Here is a 24,380-nt window from a genome sequence, read left to right on the forward strand (position 1 = left end):
TATGCTGTGGTTTGACCCAACCACTCCCAGGCTTGACCACTTTGTAACTAGACCAGAAAGGCAACTTTTAACTTCTTATCCAGAGGAAACCAACACAATGGCCAGGATAAATGTCTTCCAGCTGCAACTCCGTTTATTTTTTTCTGTTCTTCAGACTGTTATTGGTGAGATACCCTAGGCACGGGGTATCTTCTTTTATGAAGGAGACGAAACAATACAGCAATAGAGTTTATTAGCAAAGGGTTAAGATCTGCTTTGCCTTGTAAAACTGTCAGGTATTTATTCAGTTGTCTTCTTTGGCCCTGGAAAATGCACTTCTTTCCATGTACATTGTCCTAAGCAGTGAAATTATGCTTTCTGGCCTCTTAATTTAAAGCTATAATTTTATTCTACTAGATGTTTTGCCTGTGAGGTACATGTGAGTCTAGCTCTCTGCTCTGATTAGTACTGAATACCTCCTGTGTTCACCAAATAGATGAACACTTTCTGCTAATAGTTTAAATAAATGAATAGGATTAGTGGTCAGCAGGCTGGACAGGCGACCTTGCTAACACAGATATGTTGTCTTAATTTGTCAAGATGTAGAGTGTCTTCAGCAGCAAGCACAGCTGGAAAGCTGTGAGCCCCCACAGTCTCCTCAGCACAGGTGCTTCTTTCATCTTTAGACTGGTGTTTCCGTGTCCTTTTCCTTAGAGAACATAAGTGCTTCAGAAGCAAATCTGATGAGGGGATCAGGAAGACAGTGGAGGGCACTGACAATCTTAATAGACCTGATAGGTGGATTTCAAATTATGAGGGCCTATGTGTCTGTGTCAAGTTCATGTAAGTGAAGGAAAAAAACAAAACATATTGCCAGATTTTTAAAAACAATCCTACAATTTAAAGAAGTTTAAAAAAATGTAGAACATCTATCTCTCTGTCCATGTTCTAGCTTTTATTTATTTTTAAAAACTGTATTATGTCTCCTTTAAATATACACTGCTATCTATGTTTTACAGCTCTTTTTGCAGTATATTCCACCTGAAAAATTAGGTGCAGTACCACGTATTGGTATATTGTATATGCCAACTACATTGAGTTTAACAGAAAATGTAAGGGAGTGTCTAAAAGATTTATATATCCTACTAATTCATCTCTTGGGAAACTGCAATAGTTTTTGTAGCATCATCTCTGAAATGGATTTGATTGATGTATCAAATTTCCTGAGGTCTAGAATCAGCCTGACTCCTCCTGCCCCTGGCAGACTATGAAATACCTGGAGTACAAGCCATCTTGAATGTCTTCATGTGATATGGGCTAAAAGGTGCCTTGGAATATCTGTTCTGGGAGCTCCTCCAACAGAGGTTTCTTTCTATAACAGAAAAGCTTTGTGAAACAGTCTTTGGGACCCAACTACCAGAAGAGAACTCTTAGGATAAAGTACTTCAGTTTGCCTTGCAAATCAAATGCACCCTTCAGATTTCAATCTAAAGGTTCTCAGCAGTTGTCATCAGAGCAGGGGCACTCCAAAAGCAGCCTTTTCTCTTACTTCTTCCCATTTGTATTGCAATTTACAGGTTAGGCTATCGTAACACAGGTCATCTATCTGCCCTTTCTTTCTGGGATATACAGGAAATTAGAAAAATTCATCTTTCCTTTAGTGGTGGTGCTGAACATAAGGGCTTCTCAAATCTATTCATAGATAGATGGATAGATAGCTGTTCTTCAGAGAAATACAGTACATTTAATGGAAATTTAAAGAAGAATTGCCAGCCACTGGTGGGAAATTTTAAGCACTAATTTTAGTTCAATGGATTATGTACAGAAATACGAGCACAGAATTTGGGACTCATCTAAAAAAGTTTGGGGTTGGTTTGTTGGGGTTTTTTTTAAATTGGTATTTTGAGATTTGTAAGAGTGTTCCTTTAGGATACACCTGTATTTTCCAAGTCCTTTAGTTTGTCAATGATGAGGCTAGAAAGATATGATTTTCAAAAAGGCTGAGATGGTTTCAGTGAATGTCCAAGTATTATCAGTAAGAACTGTATACCTATATTACCTGTATATTATCTATATCCTCTGAGAATCCCATCCAAAATTCACTTTCTTTTAACAAAAAGTATGGGCAATGAGATTCCAGTGAGGTACTTGAGTTTCCTAGGATCTACCCTTTTCTAACAGAAAACTGAATTTGGTCTAAGAAATGGTAAAATACCTTACCTTCCTTCTCTCTCCCCTTTTCCCCCACAATAATTGCTTCCTCTGTAGTCCTATACTTGCTGATGGAATTCTTCTATCACTGATACTTACGATTTTAACTGTTTTGTCCACCTAGACTACAGTTATTTACGGAAATTTTCTGAACTGCTATAATCTACAGCACAAATGACAGAAGCTTTTAGGAGAACTGTGCAGGCATCCTGGTGTCCAGTGGATAATTCTGCTTTTTCTTTCTAGGGATAGGAACACTAAGACACATTCATACTTCCTGCTAAGGTGACTTAAAAGGTGGATGGTGTTTTACTACAATATCTACATTGTAGCGAGCAGCAAGTGATTGAGACAACTAAATGCAGAGCTGACAGACCTAATTTCCCCATACAGTCAATAGATAAAGGCCAGTGCCACATTCAGACCATGTAGTTTTAGAACCCCTAACTTTGATTGCACTTTGTTTCCCTGGAAAATCAAGTCCAAATTCCACAGAGCTGCTTATGTTATGAGCGGAAAAAAGTGAAACATCAGGATCTCTTACTGAAATCAATGGGAAAGGAACTATCTAAAAAAATCTGATTTATTGGTTAGTTTCTAGACCTCATCAAGAACAAACTGTTATCACTCTCCACTCCTTGGCACAGACATAAGGAACTCCATACTAACTTCCTCATTAATTGCTAGTAACTCTTTCTTGTAAATCAGCTGTGCCCTAACTGGGATTGTTGCATAGTGATTACTACGCTGATTCTCAAAGGATCATGAAATATTTTTCTTATAAATTTCTATTATCACTTTTCCCATTTTATGGGGATTATTTCTAAATGACTAATGCTTGACATCAACATTCATATATATTTATTAATGTACATATATATTATTATTGGAATAGCATGAGATCCTAAGAAAAGCTTGACCTATATAAGTTTTAGTTCCATGTAATATGCAGAACAGCTAATGTAGGTACCTCTGTAAATTTTTTGCAGTTCTTAACCACAGCCTACTATATATGGAAGGAAAGCAGTCAAAAAGCAATGTCAGCCTCAGTAGATTGGTTAGGACCACTAACTGCATGTGTAACTGTGTGGGAATAAGTAAACCACTGTGTTTTCACTATGATAGTAGAAGTAAACTCAGTATCAAGCCTGCTGGCTTGCCAGAAGCAATTTTCTTGAGCTCTTGAGTTTTGCTTAGGTTTTTTTTTTTTCCTTTTATCATTTTTGATAGTGTAGATTCAAAGTTTTTCATGTCAGCTGAAATCACAGCAGCATAACCCAAGCACCAACAAACTCAGTCACCATTATCTCTTAAAGAAACTGCTAGACATCCTGCACTTGCCCATCAGGATAGCAATAGCAGTTGCATATCAGCCTGATCTAACACAGCTTCTCTTCCAGATTCTGAAACAGCAGAGTTCCCTGCAAAAGGAAATGGCTTCCCTGCTGTATCAAACTCATGTAAGTTTTAAGATTGGCTATTTATGCTCTACCAATTTTGTTGGAAATTTAAGCAATTGAGGAAATGCTACAGATTCAGATATCTAAGAAAATGCTTATAGCCACCCAGCTGGCCACCATCTTGCCCAAATGGAAAGAATACTTCCAAAGTCTTTCTATAAGATTTAAGATCTGACCTTACAGAATGCTGAAACAAAAGTCATACAACTTTCATACCTGGTTCCTAAGAGGAATCCAACTGAGGAGTGCTGAAAGCTTTTCTTATATATTTTTTGGTTAGAAAGGTGAATCTACCCAACCAAAAACGTGTTCCCTGGAAATGGGAACAAAATACTTTTTAGATAGCTCATTAATTTTTGCATGATTCTTTCATTTCACCCCAGTGCATTATGATGTCTGTCATCAGCATATGGACTCTTGAGTAAATGGACACTGATTACATATTTTGAAAATACTGGTTATATAAAGTCCAATATCCCAAAAAAGAGAAAGGTGAACAGTTTAATCACATTAATTTGGCTACTACTAGTGACCTGTATGTCTAATGGCATTTATGCCATGGTATGATAACCAAAAGATATGAATTTTAGAAGGACTTTATCTATGTAAACCTCTCACTATCTCTGTTTTTAATAGAATCAACTAAAGTACACAGCATTCAAGTCTCAAAGAACCAAAGTATATTGTAATAGTTCATTCTGAACAGTTTCTTGGGGTACAGGGAAGTATGGGGCAAAATTTTCAAAGCGAAGAGGCCCGTTTTTGCTCACAAAAATTATCTGCAAACTTGTGACAGCATTTATGTGGGCAACCATTGACATTATATAAGCAGATCCAGCAAATACACTTGCAAATGATCAGTACAGGCACCCAGCTGTAGCTGATGCTTTGCTTGTACCTTCGTGAATATTCTCCTGGTAACTGCATGCATTAATCCACTACTAGGATTATATTTTATGAAAGCATTTTTAGCACAAACACACCTCCACCCTCCTTGTTTGAAATACGAGTGCTGGTGTATTAAAAAATATTTGGAAGACAGACTTATTAAAATAAATGTTAAGAGAACACAGTGGGGTATATTTTCAGTGTGGAGCAGAGAGATTTAACTGCATGACTTCCATTAACTTTAATGAGAACCACGCAGCTAAATTCTCACACACCACACTAGAAGATTAACCCAGAAAACACACATTGTTTACTTTTTACTAATACTCTGATTATTACCACGTTCTTCCTCCTCCTCCTCTTCTTCCTCCTCCTCTTCTTCCTCCTCCTCTTCATCCTCCACATCTTCACCTTCCTCTTCATCCTCCTCTTCTTCCTCTTCAATCTCCTCTTCTTCTTCTCGATCTATCTCCTCATCATCCTCCTCCTCATCACCTTGCTCCTCATTATCATCAGAATATTCCTCCTCTTCTTCATCCTCTTCCTCTTCTTCCTCTTCCTTTTCATCCATCTCCTCTGTTCCATCAGTTTCATAGCACTCATCTACTGAAGAGTTGTCTGCTTTAACCACAAAAGGTTTTCTTTTGGGGGCTGGTTCTTGGGGTTGCTTATCTTGTGTTTTTCTTTTTTTTGCCAAAGGACAGCCATAAACACTGTGCAAAAATAAAAGACGCAGATTATTACATTATCCTGCAGATTTCTATAGGTCAGATTGTATAACTCATATCTTTTAGTCATATATTCTAATTCTACACAATTAGTTGCTGTTCCAAAAATGCATGTTTTCAAACTAAAATGCTGCTTAGGCAGTAATGACCAAGGGGGAGGACACTTACAAAACCTGCGAAATTGCAAACAACTATTATTTGCCTGAAATTGTCACATGTACATGCCAGCGTAACAGTTCCAGAACTGATACAAATGTGTGTTTTTTCTCCTCATTTTTTCCTCTCCTCTGCATGTTACACTCTTTTCTAAAGTAGATGAATATAGGTTAAAAACCAGCAATATTATTGTACTTGTAAGCTATCAGTACATCGGGAATAAAGCAACGCTTCATAATTTTGTAATATTCAGTAAGGTTTTGATCGTGTACAATTAAGATAGGTTTCAATGCTATTTAAATAATGAAAATATGACCACATTCTTAATGCTGTTATTTGTTGTTATTATTATAAATGCTTAATTGCTCTTAAATTCTCCACTGCTATACTCCATTATATGCTACGAGGCTGGAAAAATGGGAAAGCAAGCTCCCCAACACAACCAAAAACCAATAGTTTTCATGGCCAGTGTTGGAAGTGTTCTCGCCTTGAAAAAAATCAAACAATAAACAAAATCCTTTGTCAGTGAAGGAAGTCAGACTTTTCAAAGTAGAGTACCACTACCTCATCGATCATTTTAATGCACTGTAAATAGCATTTCAGAGTTCTGGTCTTCTACCAGAGTAGCCACCTGTTTCTCAAAGGTCATATAATCTGTGTTTGTTTAATGTGATCACCCTTGTGTAACCCCTATAACGTCCTACACGGAGTGATTGCACAACAAATTACTTTCTGCTTAAATAACTTCCTCTGAACTTTTTTTATTGTGTGATTATAAATGTTCCTCAAGCTACACTGGTTTTTAGTCTTCTTTCTGTGAATAATAATGTCCTGGGACATTTAAACTCTTCTTTCTAGTTCTTTCTGTATATCTACTTATAAATTCCTCTTTTACATTATATTTTTGTTCCTTTTATCCAGATTACAAACAGTGAGGATCTTTATAATTTTCTTCCATTCTAGCAATGCTTCATATTCTATTGAGAAACCCTAAAAAGCAGGGGATTTCACTGCATTTAGTACTACAGATGACCTCTTTGTGGTGTCTGCAGGGTCTTGATCTTGATCTGATTTAACTGCATCCCAGCAGCTATGCATTCCAGTTACTTAAACTGCTACTTAGGTAACAAGAATTTTATTTAAGTGCCTAACTTAGCCATTGTCTTACCTAAATTTTAAAGCACTTGTTCACAGGAAGGCTGACTCAGTCTGCCTGGCACACACATATCTAAGGAACATACAGAGTCACCTCTCTCTTTTTGTAAGGACTATAGGTGTCTTTAAAGTCTAATCCAGCATGCTTAAATTAAACACCTCCCTCCATTAACACTATCATGAAATACTGAGTAAATTTTAAGTACCTCCATCTAGCCAGATTCCAATCCTCCTCACTTGGGAGTGGGTACAGGGTAGCAGTCCTAACGGGATATTAGTTTCCAGACACCGATACCAAAGTTGAGGCCTAATGATGCAGGCTAGAGGGGGAATAGAATCATAGAATCATAGAACGATTTGGGTTGGAAGGGACCTTAAAGATCATCTAGTTTCAACCCCCCTACCATGGGCAGGGACACCTTCCACTAGATCAGGTTGCTCAAAGCCCCGTCCAACCTGGCCTTGAACACTTCCGGGGAGAGGACAGCCACAACTTCTCTGGGCAACCTGTTCCAGTGTCTCACCACCCCCACAGTGAAGAACTTCTTCCTTACATCTAATCTAAATCTACCCTCTTTCAGTTTAAAGCCATTACCCTTTGACCTATGACTAGACCCACATCCTCCAGACCCCAGGACCATGCTCCATCCAGCAGGTCACATAGCTGTCCTGGGGAAAAGCACCCTCTTCTAGAAGGTGAGCCCCTCTGCAGCTGGCTGCAAGAAACTGGCTGATACACACACCAGGCGAGCAGAAGCCCAAACCTTCACTAATTTTAAGAGCCCTAAACCTGGGAAAGGAGGAGGCCTAAGCATCTGGTGTTTTCTCTTTGGACTATGTTTTGATCCAAAGATGCTTCAGTGTAAAACCTATAAATAAGGCAGAAATCCTTGTCCCTAGGTCACCACTGCTGCTCGCTGCCAAATGACTGTCCTGCCTCTTGTCCTGTGAGTCCTCCTCTTGGTCAGGACCCAGCTGCTCAGAATCATGAAAGGTGGGACATATTTTCATGGAAAATATCCTACATCATCACAGTCAGGGCAGAAACAGGAGTTCAATTTCCATCAGTCTGGACAGTCCCTAAAACCTGGGGCAAAATAGAAGCACTGTTTGTTGTAGTTCTGATCACACCAGGTTTATTTTGGCACTTCCCCTGGTGCTACAGGGGTTCAGGAGCTGTCTATTTAAACTCTCAGTATGGACCTCTGAGAGAAGGCAGATTAATTTTTCCTCAGAACTGGAATTTCAGAGTGTGTCTAGTGCCCACTAAAATGGCTGGATAATTACAGAGAAACCTGTTTAATTTAGGTGCCTAACAGGTTGCATCCTAGAAAACAGGAGTGGTCACATCCTGGGGCTCAAGCAGATTTCAGAAACGCGTATCAGTTCAATGGGATTTCAGCGGACAGGAAAACATTTACTGAGTGGATGTGTCTTGCTTTCTTGGTTTCTGCTCCTTCTCATTGTGATGAATATTACCCTCACTATAGCTTCTTCAATGCCATTATCATTAAATGATTTTCCTCAAAATCCTGATCTTTATTTTCAAGGATGTGAGTAGGCTTAGCCCCAGAAATCCCCAGGATTTCATTTCTTGCTCTTATTATAACCTTGTTAGAACACTGTAAGAGGTAAGGATGACACTTCACGCAGCTCTGAGCTAAAACCATCAAGGCTAAAGGGCACCAGTAGATGCATAACTGTGAAAACTTTTGGCCACCAGAGATGATGCAAACTTGAATTTTGTCACATTAAAGCCAGAACATTAATCCCACCCCACCCCAATCTTCATTAAGAACACTAAATACTTGTAAAAGTTTTTATCTAGTGATGCCCCAAAACAGTCCCCTTTGGAATTCACAATAGTCTGGGAACTGGGGAAAAAGATAATAGGATAACAAATACATTGATTTTGTTTTGAATTGTTAATTTTTGTATTTGACATCTAAGTATAATTGTATGACTTTCTAGATACAAATTATTGGTCAAAGGTAGAAAGAAATTGTTGTCATTGCCATTTTTGGTCATTAATCTTTTTTTCATGGCCTTATGCTTTCCTACACAACATTTTATAAATTTGGTGAGAATCTAAGACATTACTTGGAATTCAGGATCCCCTCGAAAATGTATAACTGGCAATGGAAATCGGTCCCAGTTAGCTGCCTGATCAGCCTTGATGCTTTTATAAATCTCATTAAATTTGCAACTCAGCTATTCAAGTAAAGTTGTGAATTTGAGTTAGTTTTTTACTTTATTTATCTATTCTCAGTGCCTTTGCTCATAGAATTAAAATTGAGGACACATCAGCACCTAACAGAAACAAACAGTTGTATATTTTAAGGGTTGGGTTCAGAACTAAGGACTTGGGAATACATCACTTTTTCAAGGAAATCAGTTATGTTATAACTCTGACTCAGCTTTTGTAAACTCTTTCTTGACTAGTTTGTACCAGATTCTTCACAACCCTGAATTTGGTTTTGCCTGTGCTCAGATTTATACTTTATAAAGCTACCATTACATGGGTTTTTCTTATAAAACATTTGAAACACTGTCTTGCACGGGCTTCCTTCTGCTCTTCACCTATATACCTCGTATAGCTTATATACACCTCATGTATTACAGACTTCATAGTCCAGGAGAGTTAAAAAAAATCCATGTCTTTCAGAAACCTGGGAAACAGGCCACCAGACCTGGAGCCTACAGTTTAGCTGCCCTATTTTCTTTCTTTTCTTTCTTAACCTGTTTCACTCTCATCCTTTGTTTCATTAATTTTTCAGATTCTGCCTCCAGGACACTTCTCTCTGTTTCTGGCATGTTCCCTGTGGTCTCCCAGGCGAGCACATCGAGGGGAAGGCAGCACCAGCTTCCCAGCAGCCTCTGCCACTAATTTCCCCTTTGGACCGCATACGGAGACGACAGTTTCTTCCATTGACCTCTTGTTCCTTGCATATTTGTGAAATCTGTTATTGTTTGTCCTTATAGCTTCTGCAATTTTCTTTCCATTTCCAATTTTGCCTTTTGCGATCATCCCCTTATTTGCTTATTTTTTAGACTTGTTTATCCCTGCTCAAAGCAATGACCCCATTGATTTATCTGTCTTGCATGCCTTTATCTGTTCTTTTATTGCTCACTGTATTTCCCTGGTCAGCTGTGTTTTTCTTATTTTCCCCTCACGCTTCAGCTCTCTTGGCTTTCAGCAAAATATATATTTGGGCTTCCTGAAACACACTTTTGAATATTCCACACTGCTTTTCTGTGTGTCTCAGTCATCTCTGGTTTTCAGAATCTGTCATGAATAATTCTTGTGGAAAGAGCATTGCTGAATTTCATAGTGATAAGCTCCAAGAGGACATATAGACATTAATAATTGAAGAAATTGAAGAAATAATATATGAATTTATACTCCTTAGTTAGAAGATGATTTATGGTATTTTTTAAACTCTCACGCAATTTTTCTCCATTAAAAAACAGACGCTGCTACTCACAGGTACATTCAGTAGGACCTTTCTTCAGGAAATACATATTTCTTTCCCAGAGTTGAACTTGATTTTTGATGTATTTTATTACTAATTTAATATAGTTTTCAGCATAATTAGTATGATTATTCTTTCTAAGCTGTAACAATTAAACATATATTTTTAAATATACATAGTATAGGACCAGAGAAGTATAAAGGATTTTCTAAATCAGATTACTGATTAATATTCTCCCCTCCATGATATGCCAACTAACACATCAAAGGTGGAACATGACACCTATGTCTGGAGGACACTTTCTTCTTAGAGTGTCTTATTTCCCTGCATGAATTAGAAAGGGAGCTTATGTGACTAATAAAGGTTCAGTCAACTTTAAACGCCTAGTTTAGATAAAGTGATTCCGATCACCTGCTACATTTACCAGCCTTCTTTTTTCATTTGCATCTCTCTTCTATTGAATCTATTATTTCAGAAGCCTCATGCCATAAGATCCAAGTGAAGAAAAATAAGATGATAACAATATTATGCTCTAAATTGGAATAATTTTTTTGAGGATTGTTATTTTTTTTTAAATTTTCTTCTCATTAATACTTGGGAAAATCTTACAAAATGTTTTTTCAATCTAAATGTGTCCCCAGCAACAGTGCTCTCATTGTTTTCTTGTTTCATGTGAGAATTTAATGTAACATACACTGAAACACTTGGTAAGTAATAGAATCTAAAAATTTACTATATAGACACCTACTGAGGTTATCAAAAAACATTTAATGAAGCACTTGAGTATGTGAAGTGGTGCTGAGATGGAATTTTATCATATACTGTTGAGGATAGCAAATTAGGAACACTCTGCTTGGAATCAAACTTCTGCTTAAGGCTTCAGGCAGAAAGTTCCCAAGGCATTTGCATTCGTCCCACTGGATATCGTATTATTTTTGGTTTGGACTAGATAACTTCCAAGTCCATATATCCACATGAAGACCTTTAGGGTATTGAGAAAATTTTGCAGGTATTTTCGCATTTTGCAGGTAAGTCCTCTAACAAATCCATCTTCAAAGAATGTGCAAACCTAATTAACTTGCATAACATTGCATCACATTAAAACACTCTCAAAGCAGTGACTACTTTTAGCTTTAAAAGGCTGATACTCTCAACTGATAGCAGTTGACCAGAAAATAAACATTTGTATTCCACCAAACTCTACAGCTTGAACTCCCTGCATTCCAGGAGCATGCCCTTCCCAGCAGACTATGCAGTATTATGAGGAAGGGCTGGTAGTGCTCTTGTTGAAACTGGATCCTTGAATTGATAGGATGAAAGAAGCATCATAAATTCAGAAAAAGAGATGATTCCAGCTAGCGATTTGCCTACTCAATTGCAAGAATAAACTCGTCCAGCTGAGGATAATTTCCCATTCATATTTAAATGACTGCTTAAAGTATACCAAATAACTACAGGAATGAGCAGCAAACCCAGTGGACAGTTATAACTGTGAGGCGGTAGAGTCAAACTTCTTTGTGGGAAAATATTTTTGCCCTCTAATCCACACTGGTCAGGAATATTTTCTGTCCCACAAAGTCCCGCATAATGCCTGCATACTGTCCTGGAATATGGGAGGTATTGAGTCAAACCTTCACAGGCTGTGAAAGGTAAAAATCTTTGCTGAGTATTCTAATCACTAAGCTATAGAGGAGAAAATAGGAAGAGCAAAAAGTCAAAGTTCAAGAACGACATGGAGTTTTTTGAACTTTTACTTCACACAGATGGCTAATTGCAGACTACAAGAGAGAGCTAGGACACACTGGTTTTGGTGCTTCCAACCAGCTGGATTAAAATTCTCTGTGTTAGCATCCTGCCTGCTATAAATCCCAATCTAGAAGACTAACTTACCCCAAACTGTTTTCCAGCAGCCTGCTGGCAACTGAGCCAGAGCCTTGAATACTGTTCCAGAATTAGGTATTTTTCTTGCAACCATTGCACTGCCAAGCACCACAGCATCTAAGGCAACTTGCAGAATGACTGCCCTCACCCCTGTCTTCTCACTTGGAGTTAGGCACTAATTCAGAGTCAGTGCTTTGGAAAATCTATGTTCCCATCCACATTTTACATGCTTACATATTTTTGTAAAAGTGGGTCCAAACTGCTATGTTTTTATCTATTTAAAATATAATTAAAAGTAACAAATGCCTTTTAAAATACAATAAACTCGTATCTATAGTTTTGCTGTATTTCAGACTTTCCCACAAGCTTCTGCTTCTGGTTCAATAAATCAGATTATTATAAGCAGGAAGTGCTTTTATGTGTGCAGTGTCAAAGCACACCATCTTCATTTATTTGTACCAAATAGAAGTTTGTTGACTTTTCACATTAGGTATGTATATGTACCTATGCTTGAGTTCAGTGAAAACTTAATTTACCTGAACAGGTACAAGCTTGACTGATAGGAATGAGTGAAATGTAGAGCATTCCATTCCTTTTTTCCTTCTGCAGTTTCAAATATTTGTGTACTGCATTATGGAACAGTAAGAAAAATTACAAAAGTGCCCAGAAGTATGCTGGATCCCAAAAGGTAAAGGTAGAAGATGTAATATTTTCCTCACAGAGCTTTAAAATCCAACTCAATCCTTTTGCACTTCAGAGCCTTTTTAAACACATGAATATCCACAAACATACTGCAGATCTACCCACGTGTATAGCATTATTTAACTAAATAAGCCCTAAAGAAAAATTAGTGTCTTTAAAAAACAGCATTTCAAAAAGGAGTTATGAGTAACAAATAACATGAGAATAGAATGATGTGCTTGAAGTAAATGATGGACCCCAAAACTTAAGTATTTTTTTTATAAATTCAAATATTGAAATATGTACTTTTAAACAAAATAAAGCAGACTAGCTTTGATGTAATCAATACAGTCACAATAACCTAAGTCAAAGTGAGGATCTTTTATTTAATTAGATCCTATACATCTGCAGTCTGAAGCACCTCCCCACACCGATTCACTGAGACTCCAAACTGGTGTAACTGAACCCTGTGATGAACAGTGGCAAACTTACTGGCTAATCTGCCTTCTGGCTGGTGAGATCATTTCACCCATCACCAAAGTCTGTGCTCTTAAGACATGACAACTGAAAGGGAACTTTCAGTTTTGCAATAATTAACCCATTTAAACAATAAGTTTATTTAATTGGCTGAATCCAATTTTTCAGTGAATAAAAATGAGGCACAGTAATGCATTTCCAGGTGTTGTACAAATACAGAAGAAAAATCTCAGCCCTGAAGAGCTCACTTAAAGCAAGATGTAAAAAAATAAATGTAACAAATCATGAGACTAAAAACTTACGTGGCAGCACAGGTTAGCAAAGTACATGCCCTGCAGTTGTAGATTATTCAAAAGTATTTATATAAGTAAATCAATATAATATCTGATTGCCCCATGACTTACGATGTCATGTATGGGGTTCATCTCTCACCTACCCCTAGGCTTCTAAAAGCTAAGTCTATACATGTCATGTTAAGCTCCCTTCATAAGTCAATGCAGAGAAACTGGAACCTCCTGGGAGGCAATTCATCTCACCTTTCTTAGACACTTTGCCTATCTCTCCACTGACAATAAAGGTTGTTAATGGTGATTAACTTATATTTCTACCACTTAGGAATCTCATAAAAGTGAGGGGAATTTGAGCCTTTTTCTCTTTTTTTTTTTTTTTTTTTAAATACTGTATGTCCATCCCCAACAAAGATAGTACTTAGCAGATTTTAAAACCACGCACCACAATACTTTCATAAAGAGAAAATCAAAACCCTGCTCCTTTCCTTTCCACAATTGCTGTATCACTTAACATGAATAATCCTCCTCCCTATAGCTTAGCTATGTTCTCAAGCCGACCTGCATGATCCCATGTCAGACAAATGCTATAGCTGCACTCTGGATTGCAGATACCCAACTTAACTGTGCATTCAAGAGCCGGAAGCCACAACTGATTATGCCTTGTTGCCAGACCCCTGAATACAGGGACTGATCAAAGAAACTAGGATAGTGCAAAGAGCACAGGTTTAATGACTCATATTGATTCATTAGATGAAATGCATATAATCAAGTTTTGCTAAGTGGCTATTGATTCTACACACTTCAATGTTGATTTAGACACTCAGACACGTAAAAATGGGAACATACAAAGCCAGCGACCCCTTCTGCACTAACTCAATGGACACTGACTTCTGCACTAACTCAAAATCCTGAAGTCTACATTTATTTCAAAAATCTAAACTGGAAGAAAAACATTGGGAAAGAAAACCCTCTATTTTTCTACATGCAGACAAAAATGAGGTTGGCTACATTGAGCTAAATCAAAGCAGCATCTAGAGCTGCCAAGATGTCCAGACTTGTGAGTATCCTCTGTTTTCAGCCTCAGCGGTAGTGACAACTCTGTTTACAGGTAGAAGGCAGGGCAGGTTCCAATTTATTTATTTTTCATGATAATATGTTATCATAAAATGGGAAAAGTTCATAATGAATCATTCACCAATTTGAAAGGGATAGAATACACTACAAGAGCGCATCTATGAGTTACAAAAGATCTTTGCATAGTCACAATGTTTGAGCCTCGGACATTATATGAAATCTTTCTATTTCAATCTTTTAAACATAATTGCTTTTAAGGAATTCAGCATGCTAAGTTCAAGCATTCAAGGGAAATAAACTGCTGGAAATCAAAGGCGATTCATGTAGTTATACCATCAATCATTTAACAGCATGGTTAGATACATATTTGTGGAATCAACACCCTTAGACACAGACTCGATAGATCATATTTAACAACACCACAGCAGGTCAAACTATCATTCTAGCATGTACTTCAGTATTGAGTAATAGAGTACTCTGTCATTTTATCAGATCTCTAATGTAGGGCTACTATAATGAGACTATCAGCTACTGATTCCTACCACAAACACTCTTCCCACCATCTCTACATAGATACACAATAGCACTGGCTCCCAACTTAATTTTAATTGAGAATGATATATGGCACAGAATTAAGAAATACGATACACCAATTTTCCTGTAAATATAGCAGTAAGTATCTTACTTGATCCAAAAAGCTAATGGCTACAGAATATAACCAATGGAAAAGAATAATACTGTGGAGCAGCCTTCTAACACAACACTGTCATCAGTAAACATCTGAAATTACAGGAAAAAATTACAAAAACAAGGTGATACAAGCTGCAACCACTTCAGTGCTTCTGTACTGGATTCTCACCTCCAGCATAAACTACAGGATACCATTCTTTGTCTTGCACGGTTGGTTAGGAGTCATTCAAGTGTGAAATATTCTAAATTCTGGTTGTTAGAGGACTGAGATGTTTAAATCTTCCTATTTTGAAAAAAAAGCAAAAAGATTGTGCCTTTCCATAACACTGAGAACACATGGTTATTCTAAAACATACTAGAAATGACATCATTCTTTCTACGTTTATGGAGCTGCAGCTAGAATTGGTCTCTTCATACTTCATACAAATGTTAACCATTATTAATATGTGTTTAGCAAACATTATTATGAAGGAACTGAAAATTTATCCTCCATATTAATTTTTAAGGGTGATTTCTTTCTTAGTGGGCTCTGCACCAAAAAGGTTACCATAAAAATCTGTTTATAAAGAGGATTTCTAAAATACCTTTATCATTATACCTCCATGACCCTGATTTCTAGGACAAAATTTTGACACTAGCTTTTGTGCCTGACAGTTTACTACTGCATACAAATTTACAAGCACAAACTTATAACCAAGACTTTATGTTCTTTGTTCTTGCAAAGCTGTATCAGTATTATATAATTTTCAACAGCCATTAGAGTCGCTATTAGCAGTTCCTATCAGAGATGCATTAGACCAATCTGGGGTTCTAGACCTACACAATTCTCCTGCCCTAACTTTTGCTCAATGTGACAGTAATGGGGCACATCCATCAGGAGACACAAAAATAATGGCATACGTCCTTCCACTGCATGCAAGTACAAGGCAGGTATTGTGGATCATCATTCTCCTCTCTGAGAAAATGCCACTGCACAACCCCTGCCCCCTGCCAAGACTTATACCCTGAAAAGTATGTATTTGCCAAACTAGTCTCCTTCTGCAGCACATAGAAGTTGCTTTGTTGTAATATTAGGGGATCTTGCAGGTAGTATTTTCACTAAGATACAAGCTCACCTTTTGTAAAGAAGTTGGTTCAAGCTGCCGGCAGACTCAAAGGACAAAACTGTATTTCTTGAGTTCATTTTTTTCACCTTTTTTTTTTCCCCATGATTAGAAGAATTAGAAATACTCTGGTCTAAAAATGAAAGCTTACCTACTGGCTTAATCACATGACTCCAAAAGCCAAACGTCTAGATATGGGCCTAAATGGTTTTGCCTTAATCTGGCCTTTTTTGATACATCTGATGAAAGAAAGGATGTCTGTTCAGGGGGGAAAAAAAATCTAACTGAATTCCACCACATTCTCGTCCAGAATAGTGAGGCTCCAACTTGACTCATATCACGATTAAAAAAAAAAAAATACTACGGCATATAATGTTACTTTTTATAGCTGACAGTGAGTTCCATTAGACTGTAGAAGAGTCTCTGAAGGAAAATGAAAATAGCCTCCCAAGGGAGTGGAAGCCCCACACAGCATGATTTAAATGTGGCAGCTGGGTTGTGGGTGGAAATGGCGGTTTCCATTGAAAATCTGCTGCCAATATACCTCCTATGGCTAGATTTCACAGGGAAATGTGGCAGTTATCCTTCTCTGAAGTTCAGCTGCTCAGTTTTAAAGACGCACGGACAGGAAAGGTAGCAAGAGTCAACAGCTGAATAGTGAAAGGTCCAGAATGATGTACTGTCCAAGGACCAAAGAGTAAATTTGGGAAATGGCTGGAAGTAGAAGTGTGTAGCAGGAAGATGGCAAGAAGAGGAACAGATTCTTTAGTTTTAAAAGATAAAAGGCAACTTTTTAGAAAGTGTATGCCACTTCAAAGACTACTTTTAATTTTTTGAATAGTTTGAGGCATTTGATGCTTAACACTTATGTCTCATTGAAATTCGGTAGCAATGTGTTAGTCACTTTTAAAAATGGTCACTATATATTTGGGGCACAGATCTATAATAGGAATAGTTGTGGCAGCATTAAATGTCATCACACTTAACTTTAAAGTACTTAAGTTTAGATGACTAAGTGAATAAATTCCCCAGTGGTAACATATAGGTGTATAAGCCTGGGAGTCACTATAGCAAGCACATTGTGGTATATCTACACTAAGAAATATGAAGTACCACAAAAAGAATGCTTCCAAAATCACTTCTCTCTTTCTTGTTGATGTCTGCATACTTGCAACTTTGACTCTTGATATCATCTTCAAAATATGACTCATAATCCAAAAAGACACTTTCGATGCAGGTATAAAAATCATGCCTGTAGTATGGATGGCTAGTTTATTGCTCTGTTTAGATACAGGCAGTGTGGTACTGTACTCTGTCTTTTTTAAAAAAATTCAGATTGAAACAATTGTCAAAAAAATGGAAGACCCTTTCTTTTCTTTTCTTTTTTTTTTTTTTTTGAACCTGATCAACCTGTTATGGCTCCAAATCTGGTTCCTCTACAAAAGTCCTTTAACCATCAAACTAGCTTTTCTCTCTATTTTGCTGTTCTCTGTAAAAACATCATGCTCCTTTCTGTCCACAGGCCTGGCTTCAACAGCTGGAACAGAAGGCAGCCTCATCCTAGTCAGTCTTCGCCTGTCATCATTTTGGTACAATTCTGGCTTGAAAATTAACATCATGCTTGGCCCACTCAGGCTGATGGAGAAACCAAAGCAGTATGTTGCTTCCTGAGGTAGCATTCCCACTGCTGGTCCAGGATGTACCACTCTCAAGGAATTTTTCAGTGAAAGGGGATGTGACTGCTACGCTGTCTATAGAAATCAGAGCTGTCCCTGCACGTTAGGTGAGCAGAGAATGCCTGCTGTGCCTACTGGATCAGAGGATGTTGGTATAGCTACCTGCAGTCTGCAAATCTCAGACATTTTGGCATGTAGAAAGCACTGAGCAGCACAGTTTAGCTAAGCTGGCAGCACCTCTGGGTATACACAAATACGTTTTCTGTTACAAGTTTGATCAACTACAGAATTAGAATTTTTGTGGATCCTTCTCTTCAATTTCAGTACCTAAGATCTACTTAAATTGTGCTCCAGAAGTTTGTGTTTATATTCTGATTTATTTGTTGAAATGCTTTATGTGAAAAATCACAAATGTAGAAATTTAATAGTGGAAAACTTTTATCTCATCTCTAATTGAAAGGTAAGTGTACTAAATGGAAGGTATGCTAGTATCATAGAACATTTTAGTGTCCAAAATACCTACAAGGTTTTGAAAGTAGGGATGATAAACTGCATAGGTATGATGTCACTTCAAATTATCTGATATCATGCAAAGCTATACTGTAATGTAGCCAGTAGGTAGATCTTTCCTGACTCTTCACCAGATGATTCTAAATTTTCTTATGGCTTAAAAAATAGGGAGTTTGGTATCATCTCTGTTTTTCAGACCAGCCAATACATTTTCATATTCCTGGGGAGGTTTTTTCTTTTACAGAGTTCTAGAACAACGTAATTACAAAGTGCCCTGGTGTAAGAGGAATTAAATTCTATTCCTACTTACAGAGGAGAACAGTTTAATTCACAGTATACCTAAAAAGTAAAAAAAAAAAAAAAAAAGCTACTAGCAAATCTAAACCATTATAGTTCTGTGCTTCTACCCAAGCTGTCCACTAGACTATGATTTCTAAATCTGACTGCTATAATTTTCAATGAACAACCAAAATTATAGTAGTTAGAAAAAGCTAAATGTTTTCTCTGTTTTATAGTTTTACTTAAATGCTGACATTTTAAATAAGTGGTTCCACTTTTAGTCAGTGCCATTTTAACTGTTCAGTCCTTCCTCCTACATCCTTTTAATAACAACTGGAAGCAGCAAGCTTGACTGCTAAGATGAAGTTAACACAGTAGTCAGAATTTGTTTGCATTCTTTCTAACATGATATTTATTTTATAACTCTGACTCAGTTTCTGAGTCCGTCTTTCTGTGTGATCTCTTTAGGTCTCACAAGTTAAGCAAAGCCAGGCCACGTCAGTTCTGAGTACGTCAGTATTGCCAAGGAACACCTAGGTGCTGCAGAGACAGTACTATGACTCAGAAAGTAGTACACTTTCCTTGCCAGTAGCACTAAAACAAATTCGCCATTGTGGGACAGAAGACTGTAAAGCTGGTAACACCTTATGTCACGTGGAATTAAAAAGAAGAGCTAAGTGTCTGTGTTTTAAGAACTAGAAATGTTATTTTCAAAGCACTGCTCAAAATAAAGTCATGCAACTACATTCTGTCAGAATTATTCCTACATTTTCAGACAGATAAACAATCTTTTACGTTTTTTACTTTTCATCCCAAACTCCTATGCACTATAAATGTGTGCTGGTTAAAATGTTGCCATGACCAGTCTTGTGAGTCAATGTGCTATTGTGAATGTATTACAACATCATAAGCAATATGATGTTTAGTGTCATTAGAAATCACATACTTAACATCACAAAATGCACTGCGGGTACTGCGTTAACATTTGTGAAATGTTTTAAAATTAACAGATGAAAAAGCTTTATGACCATAAAATACAGTTACTGTAGCCATCCATCTAGTTGGGACTTTGCATCTTCTACTTCCTTTTACAAAGTATGGGATATCTAGAGAATTCTCTGAGAAATAAGTTTCAAAAAAAGTTTTTTTGTTTGGTGGTTAGTGACATGCAAACATCTATAAGACAGAGAATGTTCATGATATATGTCATGGTATATATGACATATCCTCTTGTTTCAGATATTTGCTTGTCCCCTTCTCCTGAAGTAGTCCTTATCGTCACTAAGAGCCAACAAACTGTAAATCCTCATTGATCATCCTGGAAGAAAACATGCCCAAGCAAGATCTACATTAAACAGTGTATCAATAACTCTAGCACATTATTCTTATTGTTCCTGCAACTACCCAATAACAAGAAATCACTTGCTCATCTTTGTATAAATTAACTTTTAATATAAGAACGATGGTCTAAAGCAAAAGACATTGGAGTAGAATTCAGAGGCATGACTCAACTTCTGGCTGTGATGTAAATTTCTTGTGTGGTAGCAGAGAGTCACGAACTGCTAGTTTACGAAGGGAGCAAATGCATTACAGCTCTCAGTTTCTGTGCATAGCTGCACAGTGAAATTCTAACATCCAAGTGAGGTATGTCTGCTCCTCTTCTAATACCTAGGGACATGTAGACATTTAACACACAGCAGAATTTAGACACTGTAAACCAGGCTAGAGGAAAGTATTTTCTGTAGTGGGGGATTTCTGCTCCTGCAGTTAATCACTTTAAACCTTCCTTTTTCTTTCACAAACAGAGATTAACCCAGTCTTTTGACTAAGAGATGGTCAGAGGAGGAATCAGGATCCCAGCCTTAGCCATTATCTAATCTAGAACATACAGAAACATGTGAGAAAGTTGTGTTTAGTATCCTCTTTTGACAGGGGTAACAAGCTTCATATTATACGTCTCAGAAAACTGCTTGTTCAACAGGTTTTATAGTAATCTGGCTTGAGAGTGCCCACTTCTCTAATACTTCATACAAAAAAAAAATATTTGCATGTCCTTTGCTATCAGTGAAGGATTCATTCCATTCCTATCCAAAATGAGTGTCTGTCTTCTATATGAAGTGCTAATGCTGGGACTGGAAATAGGGTTCTTCTCTCTCCAAGTGACTGTTTGAAGTTGCAAAACTATATCTTTCCCTCTTCCTTTTGGATATCACAGAATCACAGAATTGTCTAGGTTGGAAAAGACCTTGAAGATCATCCAGTTCAACCATCAACCCAACATTAACAGTTACCAACTACACCATATCCCTCCGCGCGATGACGACCCTACTCTTGAACACCTCCAGGGATGGGGACTCCACCACCTCCCTGGGCAGCCCATTCCAAGGCCTAACAACCCATTCTGTAAAGAAATACTTCCTAATATCCAGTCCAAACCTTCCCCGGCGCAACTTGAGGCCATTACCTCTTGTCTAATCGCTTGTTACTTGGTTAAAGAGACTCATCCCCAGCTCTCTGCAACCTCCTTTCAGGTAGTTGTAGAGGGCGATGAGGTCTCCCCTCAGCCTCCTCTTCTCCAGACTAAACAACCCCAGTTCCCTCAGCTGCTCCTCGTACGACATGTGCTCCAGACCCTTCACCAGCTTCGTTGCCCTTCTCTGGACACGCTCAAGTAATTCAATGTCCTTTTTGTAGTGAGGGGCCCAAAACTGAACACAGTAATCGAGGTGCGGCCTCACCAGTGCCGAGTACAGGGGTAAGATCACTTCCCTGTCCCTGCTGGCCACGCTATTTCTGATACAAGCCAGGATGCCATTGGCCTTCTTGGCCACCTGGGCACACTGCTGGCTCATGTTCAGCTGGCTGTCAATCAACACCCCCAGGTCCCTCTCTGACTGGCAGCTCTCCAGCCACTCCTCCCCAAGCCTGTAGCGCTGCTGGGGGTTGTTGTGGCCCAAGTGCAGCACCCGGCATTTGGCCTTATTGAAACTCCTACAGTTGGCCTTAGCCCATCGCTCCAGCCTGTCCAGGTCTCTCTGCAGAGCCTCCCTACCCTCGAGCAGATCAACACTCCCACCCAACTTGATGTCATCTGCAAACTTACTGAGGGTGCACTCGATCCCCTCGTCTAGATCATCAATAAAGATATTAAACAGGAGTGGCCCCAAAACCGAGCCCTGGGGGACACCATTTGTGACCGGCCGCCAACTGGATTTAACTCTGTTCACCACAACTCTTTGGGCCCGGCCATCCAGCCAGTTTTTTACCCAGCAAAGCGTGTGCCCATCCAAGCCGCGAGCAGCTGGTTTTGCCAGGAGAATGCTGTGGGAAACAGTGTCAAAGGCCTTACTAAAGTCAAGGTAGACAACATCCACAGCCTTTCCCTCATCCAATAAGCAGGTCACCCTGTCGTAGAAGGAGATCAGGTTTGTCAAGCAGGACCTGCCTTTCATAAACCCATGCTGACTGGGCCTGATCATTATTGTCCATAAAAGCAGAAGAGATCAAGGAAAGAGAATTCAAGCACCCTGACATCTTATAGTCAGTCCCCAGAAGATGAGAGAAACGTGTCCTATAATAAAATAGTGGGTGAATGCCATGTTTTTACAGCTCACAAAGATAGATATTAGGTAGATATATAGACTAGATATTAGGTAGATAGATAGACTAGATATTAGGAAGTATTTCTTTACAGAACGGGTTGTTAGGCATTGGAATGTGCTGCCCAGGGAGGTGGTGGAGTCCCCATCCCTGGAGGTGTTTAAGAGTCGGGTCGACATAGCGCTTAGGGATATGGTGTAGTTGGGAACTGTCAGTGCTAGGTTAACGGTTGGACTAGATGATCTTCAAGGTCATTTCCAAGCTAGATGATTCTGTGATTCTGTGATTCTGTGAAATTGGAGGATTTTAAAAACACTTGCTACACATAAGCAAGCAGATAAAAGATTAGAGATGTACTAAGTATGCTACTTACTTAGTATAACATAGGTATCAAAGTGCCCAAATAAACATTTCCTGGCAGAACCCTAGAAATCTGGACAAGCTTAATGTTAAAAGTACAGTTCTACTTTGACTTCAGAGTTAGTTAGACACAAAATAAGGGAGGGATGATGAGGGTCCACCATTTGGACTCGGTCACTTAAAGTAGGAACGCACGCCAGTTTTTAGCTCTAGCCTTTAATCTGAACACTATTCCCTGTTCACAAAGTACTGGTAAGATTTTCTCCTGGAGACATTATGAGGTTGAAAAACAGTAGCAGGTGCGTATCATTGGTGAATTTCTTTCACAAGTATCAACTGGAGAGAAAGCATTCATCCACTACTTGTTCATTCAATTTAGTGGCCTGCTCATTACTTTAAATAAAAAAATGGATGGCATAGAAATCTGTCCCAGCCCCAGGGAACTGAACTTAAAAAAGCTGTTTTAAATGGCTGGTATTGGCATTTAAAGTCGATCATATCCTGTCCTGTTTCATTTGTCTTTATAGTATTACAAATTTCATTATCAATCATAGATTTAAGACACAGGTCTAACTTCAATCACGGGAATATCTTCTCTTAGGCTTATACGCCTTTTCCACTCCTCCATGAGTACCTACAGTGTGGTGCTGCTGGTGTCTGCAAATAACAAAAGGACATTAGGTTCTGCAATCCTTTTTCATGCAATCAGTAAGCTTCAAGATTTTCTTGGGAAGGTGATTCAGGTGAGTAGCCAGGAAACTAACTTGGTAGGTCCACTCATCTGGTTGAAGTTATCATTGCTTACTGTGTCCTAAACTGTATAGTGCTGAGGGTGTCTTCAGGAGCTATCTATCCCCTGTACATTTGATTCTGTATTGTGAATGTATTTATTTAGATTTATTATTGTCATCAAAGATGGCTCAGGAGTACCTCTCCTTTCCCTGTCCTGAGCTGACACCACTAGAAGCAGTACTTAATATCAACGACTAATAAGAAGTGATGTCTTTGAAAGGGCTGTCTCAACTTATTGAAAGACTTCAATAGAAGTCTTTAAAGACACATCATAGTGTATTTTTAGCAGGAAAGAACCTGCGAAAATAATTTTTTTTCTCTTTTTTCCTACAACCTAGATTTTGTTTTCTCACTTCTTTACTTTTTTTGCCTCATTTCTCTCCTATTTCTACATATACATCTATGTGGATTTTTCTGCTAGCACGGTTTAGTGATTTAGAACATGCAGAAGGTAGTTGGACCCTGGTTTCTGGTTCCTTCATATTTGGGTTTGTTTCTTGTTTTCTTCATATTCTTCTGCTAGCCCAAGTAATAATTAGGGTGCCTGATCTCATAAAATATTAATATTTGAAAGAAAAGGATAACTAGAACTTTATTTATTTTTTACTTATATGATTTCCCCCGCCTCTTTTTTTGATGATTCTAGCAGAGTTCAGATCATTTTCACTGAGCTGAAGAATAAGGTGCAGGGCAACACTATTCCCTGATAGCATCAGTGCCACCTATGGATAAGACTTTTTCAAAGTCATCTATGCTATTTGTGTTGGTGTGGAAACTGGAGCAAGGAACAAGATTGGGTTCCCTGTCTATCCAGCTGCCAGTATTGACCAGTAAATTCTACTGTCTTCAAAGCCCTGACTTGGGATGCTCCAATCCACAGGCCATTTTTCAACTGCACAAACAGTAGCTATGCTGCT

At 38.2% G+C, this 24,380-nt stretch overlaps 1 protein-coding gene across 11 annotated transcripts in view; it reads right to left on the reverse strand.

Annotated features, from left to right (window-relative positions):
- MYT1L (myelin transcription factor 1 like) overlaps positions 1–24,380 on the reverse strand; it is a 314,269-nt gene that overhangs the window by 99,932 nt on the left and 189,957 nt on the right. For all 11 annotated transcript variants that reach the window (XM_074819977.1, XM_074819976.1, XM_074819975.1 and 8 more), the window contains one exon: positions 4,878–5,251. In XM_074819977.1, the coding sequence (XP_074676078.1) occupies positions 4,878–5,251 (374 nt within the window). The remainder of the gene's footprint in view (positions 1–4,877; positions 5,252–24,380) is intronic.

The sequence above is a fragment of the Strix aluco genome, chromosome 3 (genome assembly GCF_031877795.1).
Source record: "Strix aluco isolate bStrAlu1 chromosome 3, bStrAlu1.hap1, whole genome shotgun sequence".
Classification (NCBI taxonomy): Eukaryota; Metazoa; Chordata; class Aves; order Strigiformes; family Strigidae; genus Strix; species Strix aluco.